Source organism: Bombus pascuorum, chromosome 6 (genome assembly GCF_905332965.1).
Source record: "Bombus pascuorum chromosome 6, iyBomPasc1.1, whole genome shotgun sequence".
Classification (NCBI taxonomy): Eukaryota; Metazoa; Arthropoda; class Insecta; order Hymenoptera; family Apidae; genus Bombus; species Bombus pascuorum.
This window is the reverse complement of record NC_083493.1, coordinates 5,230,624-5,241,051: the sequence shown is the minus strand read 5'-3', so window position 1 is coordinate 5,241,051 and position 10,428 is coordinate 5,230,624. Positions and strand designations below refer to the sequence as shown.

Genomic DNA, 10,428 nt, shown 5'->3' with positions numbered 1-10,428 from the left:
ACCGCACAAATTGATTCTATCGTAACGCAAGATCTCGCACTCCCGAATCCAGCACTACGTCTCCCATATCTCGTCCCGCGACGACAATCGATAAAAGTCACCTCTCTTTCTCTCACCCTATCCCTATCCTTCTCTTTCTCTCTTCCTCTCGTACTCGTCTCTCTTATTCGTTTATCTGTTCGTCTCTGGGTATCCTGGTTGTCGCGAGCACTCTCTATTCTCGATTCTCGATTTGCGGTAAGTATCAAGAACGATTATCCCATGGAAGATCGCAGCGTGACATTTCTGAGCAATCGCAGATATTCGAGGGTCGGGAGCAACAGAGTAGCGTGGCTCGCAGCTAGCAGCGCGGCCCTTTGCGCGTATACGCGTGGACCGAGCACATCGGCTGGTTCAGCAGCCACCGATCGATGATACGTTCATCAGGATTCACCTTGGGCGCATATTCGAATCTCACTGAAACTCTGTCGCTCGTACGTTCGCTCTCTCGTTTCGTTTCTGCTCACGACCGTCGATCCGCGCTACGACACAACGCGACGCGACGCGAAGTCGCGACGTCCGTCGCCCGTATCCGTATCCGTATCCGTTTCCCTGTGGCTCGCCTAGTCAGCTCCTCGTTCCTAGACAACGTGTCGTGGGTATATTTGCAGAATCATAGCAAAAAACGTTGGTCCGCTAGGACGAAACCGTGGGAAAAATGGAACGGAAGGTTGGAAGTAAGGGAATACTGAACGTCACGAATGTAAGGAGGAAACGGAGAGAGAAGCGACGAAGAAAAGGAGAGAGCGGAAGAACGCGATTTAGCGGTTGAGGAAAGGAGCGAGAGCGAAAAGTAATGGTGGACGAGAGTGGGTGACTGTTTATACGGAGAGGAAAGGAGGGAAAGATCGGGAAGAGAACACGGGAGATGGATGTAGATGAGGACGAAGTGTGGTAGAGAGGAAGTTGCGAGCCCCACACCGAAGGCGAGCAGAGGAGAGGCAAAATAGAGGGATACGAGGCAGAGAGAGAGAGAGAGAGCGTGCTTTTATTGACAAAGGACAGAGACTCCGCCCCTGTCGAGAGAAAGTTACACTCACGTCTGCGCCTCTTTTCTGTTGAACGATCCACGCGCTCTCACAGAGATCTCTGGAATTTCGCTTCTGCGCTTCTTCCCCAAAAATCGAATCTTTCCCGTATCGTTCTTGTCTCAACTATCACGCGCGATGTCAAAAGACATATCATTCGTCTTTAGGCGCTATGTTTACTCGCGTGAAACACGGATTAACGACGATAAAAAAACACATATCTAATGCATACAAAATACCGTTTCGTTTCCTAGTACGTGAAAAGGGATGGCGTTAGATCTTGAAATATCCAACAACCGTTTTACATAAGACATCGTTTGCCTATAACGAAAGTCCTATACGTGTAGCGAATCGTACGAAGAACGTACAAAAACATGCGTCGAATATTAATTTTTCTTTTTTTCATCGTGTATACGTTTACGTTTAGGTTGTGACGGTCGTGTGCATAAGCCGGCAATGCTTTCTCTCGATTCGATTTCGATACAGTTTAGGTATATAACTTCCGTATCTCTGAGGTTCAAGCTTCATACTGTGATAATTATGCGAATATTCGTGACGTACAACTCATTATCGTATCAGCACAGACAACCGTACGCCGCGTATGGCTATTTCACAATTTTCATTGTACCATCTGCGGTAACGTACAAGCGTAGTTGGTAAGAAGATACTGTGAACTGTTTTATGTTTCCAGCCAAACAGCCACACACACCAGCGATTAGTACATTGAAAACAGAATTTTATTGGCGCTGCTACGCAACATCGTGAAACATTTTACATCCTCTGGGAAACATCGCATCGTGTCGCGTTTCTTGTATTCGTGAAATTATTATTAAAGGGAAAAAGTAATTATTATAAATAGTTATTAATCTGATAAATGCGGAATTTAATTTCAAAAATCCATTACGGAGCGCGCAGGTAAAATCAAGCAATGACGAATATACACGTCGAATGCAGAACAAATGTTCTTATTATAAATTTTACGAAAAAAGTAAGTCAAAATGATGAAGGTTTATAGTTTTGTTCGATAAAAAATGAACAATTCATTGTTGTAAAAGGTATCGTCATTATGAACTTAAAAATTGCCAAAATAATAATAAAATTCATAAACAAGAAAAATTTAAGAAATTCAGTTGATTTCAGTGTGGTATTTTTCAAAGCAAGATACCATATAAAGTGACACTTCGTCAAATCGAGCACCAATAATGTGACTCCTTACGAATTCCATTTTTTGAGCAGATGGCACATCTTCGAAGTGGATTTGCTTTTGATGGTGTAGCTGGTATAAAGTTATATAAGCTGATATAAAACACAAAATAATTCGAGGAATAGCTGATATACACAGCAAAGTACACAAAACAATTCGGGGAATAGTCGATATACGCACTTATGGGAATAATCATATAATCAAACTTTTTTTTTATAAAATACATGATATTTACTGAAAGTATAAAGAAAAAATACCACTAAATGTCATTTATGTTATTTTTTATCAAAATTTTGAGTTTTTATAGTAAATGGTAATTTTTTATTTCACATGATGAGTATACACGCCAATGGGATCGAAATAAAGTTTTTGATTGGCGTGTTTACATGTCGAATGTAGTTAATTGGTCAAAAAGGAAAAGTCTTCGAAAACGTGTAATCCCGTTTAGGAAGGAAATATTTTTGACACACAAGAGAAAAACAAAAGACAATGATCTGTCTAAGGACTACGCTGTTTTCAAACACTGATATTTTCATCACGTGCTAGAAACATGTAGTACACTTCTCTCAGTTTATGGCGCTGTTCCGCAGTCTCGAGTATCTCCCTTCTACGAAAGCATCGCGAATGTCACGTTTCGACATCATTTGCATAATCGGAGAGAAGGAGCGAAACCAATGACAGAGAAACGAGAAAAATTGCAATCACCACGATATGTGGTGTTAGATCGATTTTTGCAGGCACAGTTCAAGGAGAAAACGCACGCTTCGCACGATTTCGTTCTCTACGTTGCACGTTTCGTCGAATTTCTATGACGCGCAAAACAAAACGACGAAAGAAAAGCCAAAGTCCCGAGTCCGGGACTCAAGCGTTTCGTTCGTTTCTCCGGAACGTCAGAAATATCAATCAAAGATATACTGATTCGTAACGCTTGGGGAAATTCTAGCTAGATGATTTTTCTCGGAATGAACGATAAATCCTGTAGTATCCATACGGCGTGTATCGCTTCCATGCCAGCCAATTTATCGAACAATAAAGTAAGAGTTCCCATCGAATCGTTCGTGGACGATATACATATGATATTGCACGATATATTTGAGCGTAAATTTGTTAACTCGTAAACGGTCCGATCAATTCGATCCTTCGATGGGACAAAATATATAACGCGTTTTAGTTTTCAAAAGAAATTTCAAGTTTGTGAAGTCGATGATATAATTTTAAATATAAAATAGATAGTACAGAAAAGGTTATTTTTATGTCTCATCTTTCGAAATTTCCCTACACACATATTCCATACACGTAATTGTGTTTACATATAGTCGTATAACTATGAATTTAAGCTATAGAACATAATATTAAGCATAATATATAATACAAGTTAATAAAGTATTAATGTCATCACTGCGTAAGATATAGTTTTCTGCTACGAAACTTCTAAAAATTTTAAAAGAATAAGATTTAAGAACTAGAAACAAAAGTTAATATAATTATGATTAATTGCGGTTAAATATAAACCGTGATGATAATACGCGTGTTAATTAAATATATGTATTACTTTCACGTTTAAGAATTTACGTGTCTTCATGCAAAAAACCGTTGTAAATTCAATCATATCGTTTCATCTGCATTTGTCCAAAAAAATTCCAAGTTTGGATGAATTAAGATCTCTGGCCGAACAGGAATTTATTAATTCTTATGGATTAATCCCTACCTGCGCGGTATTTGCGCCCGGATGTTTAACCATAGCTGGCAAGAGCGCCAATCTCGTGGAAAGTAAATCGTTATCCATGGTAGGTGCAAATTCAATCATTTCTGCGATGGTGATTCATCGCGAGTCCCGACTTTTCGCTTGCACGATCACTGAATATGTACTTTCCTACGATCGTGCCGCACGGAAGCAGCAATAACGCATGTAACGACACACACATACATACGCACACATTTGCTTGGTTTATCTTCCCTTGAAATAAAACAGGCTATTCAACTTGTCACGTTAGTGGTTGGTAAACGCAATCACGGCAGCAAATGGTGCCAGGTTAAAACGTTCTTGGAGAATACCGACGGGGAAATGTTCAAGTTTCGCTTGGATGATGAAAATCTTCGCACATTAGCGGAAGAAACTTCGTGGATACGTTGCTTAAAAGGAACGATACGAAGTTTCAAAGATAGCCGAGGTATTAGCCAGTTCGTTTTTCAATTTCCCCGACAATTAAATTCTTTTGAACGCAGCAGATTGTTTAACGCGTTCTTCGTTAATCGAATTTCCATTATCCATACGTAATTAATTATATTAGCTATATTTTCGCTAATAATCTAGGTAATTTCTGCTGGTATTGAAAGCAAGAAAAATCTATGTAATCAAATTCTTTTTTTAACGTTTCCGAGGTTGACAGCCAAGTAAATAAATAGCAACAACGAGACGCAAAAAATGCGTACGAAACACGTGTTGGTTGAATGGAATCAATATTGTTAACAGCACACGTTCCTGGCTTTCAAATCGTAATCGTATCCAGCTTACCAGCCAAACACGGTCTTGGAAGCAGCTCCGCCTTGGTCGTGGCGTTGTATACATTTTTTGAAGCGATTACAAATACTCATACGGGCTATGTTATAGAGAAGACGTTGATATGCCACTTGGTGGAGAAATGAGCGTCAGACTCTTGCAAAGTTCGTATGTCGGATGTTTTAACTTCTGTTATCGGGAACGAGGATGAGATTTTCGCATTCGATGCACGATCCCTTGATATCGATCGATGCAATTGGAATGCCATTGATGTTCAATTGATTCTTATCGAATAAAACAATGTTAAAAAAATTAAATTATCGAAACGGCGTGGCGACGAACGTAATCGAATACGCTGCGAAGAAATTATGACAATGATGAATACAATGTCTCGATGGCGTACACATCCGATCGGCGTGTCCATGATGGAATTTTTATTTCCGCAAGAAACAATGGAAACGGCCAATGATGTGATAGATGAGGATAAAAGAATAGTGGAAATGACGAATGCGATTAGAAGTGAACAGTGGGAAGAATTGGGTAGGATTTTTTATCAAATGTTTTGGTATATCGTGTAGCTTGATTAATTAACTGGATATTTTGTTTTGCCATTGCGTAGTATTAATATCGTATAATTCATATAAGCAAGTATTTTACATAGCTTGTTAAAATATTACACGGAATGTAAATACAATACACTATTTAGGCTGTAGTTTTTTTTAAATATATATATTTAGGTATCTTTTCTTATAATAGCAGGTCGCATATTCGACTTCAATTAATATGTTTCAAAATTAGTTTATTTATGTACCGCACATGTTTCCTTAAAAATAACTCAACTCTCGTTACGTTTCTCTGTAAACTTCGATTTAACGTTCATAACGTACATTATAGGAAAGCTATTACAAGAAAATCATCGTTCTATGTGTAAATACTTAAATTTTTTACCCGATGATATTAAACGTATCAAAAACATATTTGAAACTATAGAAGGAGTTTTAGGGGCCAGTGTTATCGATTACGGTACATCTATCGTCACATTGGTAATTTAATTACCTTTTTTTAAAAATAAAATACTTACTTAAAAAAAGAAAAAAAAGAAAGAAAAACGGAACGAAATAAACGAAAACTAAATCTCTATACATTTTGCTCGTATCAGAAAGAAAGAAAAAAATCTAAATATAAATGAAAATACGTATTATACGATTATATTAAGTAAAATGTTAATTAGCATATTATATTTCCTTATGAGCCGAAAACCAAGTTCAACATTTGTTGTAATCATATAACTATGTCTCCCAACAGGTACAAAAATCGAAACTAAAAACTTTCATTTCTTTTTTGACTCGTACGAAAATTCCTCAACAAGAATATCATTTAATGACGGCATCTATAATTTATACGTACGAACGACCCTTATACCCTTAGAATATAAAATATTCTTCACGCCCGAAATTAATAATTAAATATCATCTTAGTGAGAAAAGTAATAGTGAAGAATATAATCATAGAAAATATGTCATACCGAAGTTCGTTTATACCATATCATTATTTATGTGCAAATCTCCTAAACTTTAATCAAACTCTTTTAAACGTCTCATACTTAATCCTTTTACATATTTTGTTCTTACTATGAATATACACATAGGAACCTTTATATCTGTGTACATTTCATCGTTTTTATGTTATTTTAACCATTGTTTTTACGTATGGCAACAACTGATAAACGAGTTCAATAAAAGAAAAATAGAAGAAAGAGTTTTACGAAATAATTTTCATTTGAGCAGAAAATATTACGTGGACATGTTATAGTGCAAAATTGATCTTTTTGATGGAATGTGTATTTGATTGGTCGTCAACTTGCGTACGCAAATTACGCATGCGCATAGTAATACTATATTTGCTTTCCTATTTCTCTCCTTCTCTCACGCCTTCAAGATTCTCTTACTTTTTCCTCTTCTTCTATGCACATAGTATTCGTTCTTTCCTTTTCATAAATATAAACGCTATTACAATGCGCGTGCGAACATACGAAGAGACAATACTATAATGCGTGTAACTCGTCTTTGTAATTGGGTACAAAGAAACGAAATTCGCGTTTGCACATCACATTACTAAGAGCACTTAAACCACGCGACACTTAAGTGCGTTATAAAAATACGTAATATTATTATGGTAAAATTCATAGTTTCCAGTTCGAACGACTGCATTTACTTATTGGAAAATGGAATTTTCGCGATGACAATATCTGTATCATAGCGTGCGGTAGTTTTGTTCATTGAATGTTCGATAGAATTTCCAAGAGAGTACACCGATTGCCATTAAACATGTAGCTAAAATGATGCCACCTAGAAAAGGGAAACGTTTTACTTAATCATGTGATAACATCGCAAACTTCAACGTACGCATGTATTTCTAAAATCTCCAAGCGAAATGACTATTTGAGGAAGCAACAAAATGCACACAAGTAGAATGTATCGTTTTTTTACTTACCTAAAAAGCTGAGTCCATCAAACTGTCGTTCTCTATAAGGTGGAGCAATTTTTGTCGATGATGGAACTGGAGTAGTTACAGGTGTTGATGAAACGATAGGTGTTGTATTGTTCGTAGTAGTAGGTGTAACTATAGTCGTAGACGTAGATTTTTCAGGCGTAGGTGTTTGTTTGGTTGTTATTGACGAAGTTGTAGGTGTTGAAGTTATTGTTGTAGTTGTTATTGAATTGGTGGATTTTGTATCATGATCATTGTCAGGAGTAGTATCGGTTTTTGTCTTTTTATCAGTATTGGTGTTAGTAGTAGTAACAGGAATAGTAGCGACGGTACTGGTGATATTGTCATTGGCATCTGCATTTTTAGTTACATTGGTACTAGAATCCTTAACAGAATCCTTAACTGGTGCAGCAGGACTCGAGGAATTTTTAATAGGTGCAGTACTATTGACTAGATCCACTGTCTGCTGACTGATAGATTTAGTATCTCCTTGAGTTGTAGCAGCTGTGTAAAGAATTAATATTACATATATTATTATAAAATCTTTGCTTTGAAGCTGCTTATAACAAAAAGGAAAGTTTATTAAATAAGAAATGAATTAAATGTAATTATAAATGAAAACAATATAAACGAGATATAATTATTACAGTTTAAAAAGGAAATGAATTTGTAAATTTAAAAAAACGGGTAATAACGTAAAATAAAATTAATCGAAGTAAAACGAGATCACGTAAAAGAGCTGAAGGTCTCGTAGAAATGAATAAAATTGTGCAAGATGATTATTTATTGTATCTAATAAACTTTAGCGATTATATTCGTTAGATCGCAAAATATCCTGCCGTATGGCTAAGCGTATATACAATCGTAAATATAAAATCGATAATGGTAAAATTCTACAGCAACATAGTACAACGATTAATTAAAGAGTGCGAATAAACGATTGAAGGATTAAACGATTAAACGATTACACGATTACACGATTGCACGATTTAGACGATAAAAAGATGAAGGATTTTAGGTACGCCTATGTTTCTAGAGACATCGAGAAATATAGCAAGGGTCTGTCTTGTGTAATACGAAACAAGTGAACGTGCTACTGCGTGCAAATGTAAAATGCCTGTAACAAATGCCTGAGACAGTACGTTATATATTGCTATTTCTCGCGTAAATCGAATATTTTACGCGTCATTTCGAGAAGTGTTAAAAACATAGATTCAATATGTATCAACGTAACAATAGTTAAAGGTGAAACGTTTATTGAACGCCACGTAGATGACCGATGTTCGACAGAGAATTTTCCGTTAAAGTCGATTATGTTTCGTGCACATATAAAATAAACGAAGGCACGCGCCATCAACGGTACACGTAGCTTGAACAAAATATTACAAGAAAACGGTGCAGTACCGAATTGATTAGTAAATTAAAAAACAAAGTTAACGAAGCAAATATGTATATGGTGAAATATTAATATATATGTACTTACCATTGTCAGCCGCGATGCAGCTAATTGCCGTAGCTAATAAAACGCAGGTTATATACACTAATCTCATTTTTACGGCGAAAATGCGAACAATTTCAACAGTCGCGTATGATTTTTACCAAAAGCCCGATGTCGTTGAATGGATACCCCGCTACAAACCAAGTACAGAAGCGTAGAACGTAAGCTTCTGCCAAAGCTGAAATTGAACTGATCGCTGTCGCTAGCATCAGCTTCCACTTCCACCAATTGCAACTGTATGAAGACAGTAGCGACGCTATACGTAGTATGTGTACAACTTTGGTTTTTAAACATATTCCCTAGATCATTCTTAATTTTTTATTTATCACGGATCTTCTCTAAACAATATTTTTTGTCGCCAATCTCTAAGACTTAATTCAGAATTTAAATGCTGTAACGTACCTGAAACATACGCATTCAAAACACTCATTAATTACTCATCAACAATCTTCCAATTCGAAGAGAAGAGATTTAATATAAATAAATAAATACGCATACTTCCATTAATTTTTTTTTATTTGGATAGTAAAATAATTTATGTGCGTGTGGGGACTTGGCAGCACCTGGAGATTAGCGGATTACAGTTTAAGAATCGCTGCCGTAAATGATTTGTATGACGTAATAAAAAAATTGTAGATATTATTTCTGCTTCATGCATTATCGGCAAAAATTTGGTAAATTAAAATATTATGTCACTCGTATAACGTTTTTCAATATGCATGTCCTCTACGCTTTACATCGTTGTATGATATATTATACGCGTTTGATTGATTTTATGTAAACCATATAAAATTAATTATTTGATGAAAAAGAATATCGTAATACAGCGGAGAATACTGGAATTTTCTCGAATAAAATACATTATATGTATAGGTTACTCGTGTACAGGGTTATTCGAAATACGTGAAAACGTTATGAAAAGTAGGATAAATTCAGTATTTAATAGATGAAAATGGAATAAATTCGAGGTTTGAAAAGCGAATAAAATGAAAGAAAAGGGAAAGGAAGAAAATGATTCGTTGTTTGGAATATTTGAAGAGCTTCACGATTGAAATTTTGAAGTAGTATCGACTAAGGGATAATCGTTGTAATTGGGGTAGAGAAAAAATGCACCAACCAGCAGGGAGTGGAGTAAAACCGGTGCGGTGCACATACCAAAGCGCATATGGACGTTATGTTGTTTTACATTCTGTTCTTGTTCGTGGCGGGTTGTTTGCAGGATATTGTAATAGAGTGGCGCACTCTGGCGTTGTAGCGAGACATCGAAGAGGAACGGTCGGGAATGCCGATGATGCGCGGTCAGCGGTCTGCTGGATCAGTGCTGGTGGTTGATGCGAAGCGAGTGTACGGTAGTGCACGGTCGCTTCGCGTACACGGCTTTGTACGAACTGTTTTCGTTCTGTCGGTGTTTCGTTAAAGCGTGCTCGTACTACTTGATGTAACCGCGTGAAAACATTCTCGGTAAGGAAGATATAGACGACGAAGGTTGATCACGAGATAAAAGCGACAAAGAGGTGTAATCTTTTCGAAAGAAAGAACAGTTAGAAGCGAGGGTAGCGAGTGACGAAGGACGAGCCGAGGAGCGTAGGGCAGGGTGCCTCGCCACCGGCCTACGAATAAACGACAAGAGAAATGGGCCGGTCCGTACTTACGTGATAGGAGGTGCATG

General features: G+C 36.9%; 1 protein-coding gene, 1 long non-coding RNA gene and 1 pseudogene across 2 annotated transcripts; 2 read left to right on the top strand and 1 right to left on the bottom strand.

Moving 5' to 3' along the window:
• The first annotated feature begins 15 nt into the window (after positions 1-15).
• Positions 16-2,575, top strand: LOC132908231 (uncharacterized). The gene is made up of 2 exons (XR_009658333.1): positions 16-2,055; positions 2,304-2,575. It is a non-coding gene; the product is annotated as an uncharacterized LOC132908231 (long non-coding RNA).
• A 1,276-nt stretch (positions 2,576-3,851) lies between these two features.
• LOC132907930 (galactokinase-like) lies at positions 3,852-5,880 on the top strand (annotated as a pseudogene).
• Positions 5,370-8,965, bottom strand: LOC132908209 (uncharacterized). The gene is made up of 3 exons (XM_060961999.1): positions 8,745-8,965; positions 7,265-7,765; positions 5,370-7,119 (listed from the first exon to the last, which is right to left on the bottom strand). The coding sequence occupies exons 1-3, from the start codon at positions 8,809-8,811 to the stop codon at positions 7,025-7,027; spliced, it is 663 nt and encodes a 220-aa protein (XP_060817982.1). The 5' UTR covers positions 8,812-8,965; the 3' UTR covers positions 5,370-7,024.
• Between the last annotated feature and the right edge of the window lie 1,463 nt (positions 8,966-10,428).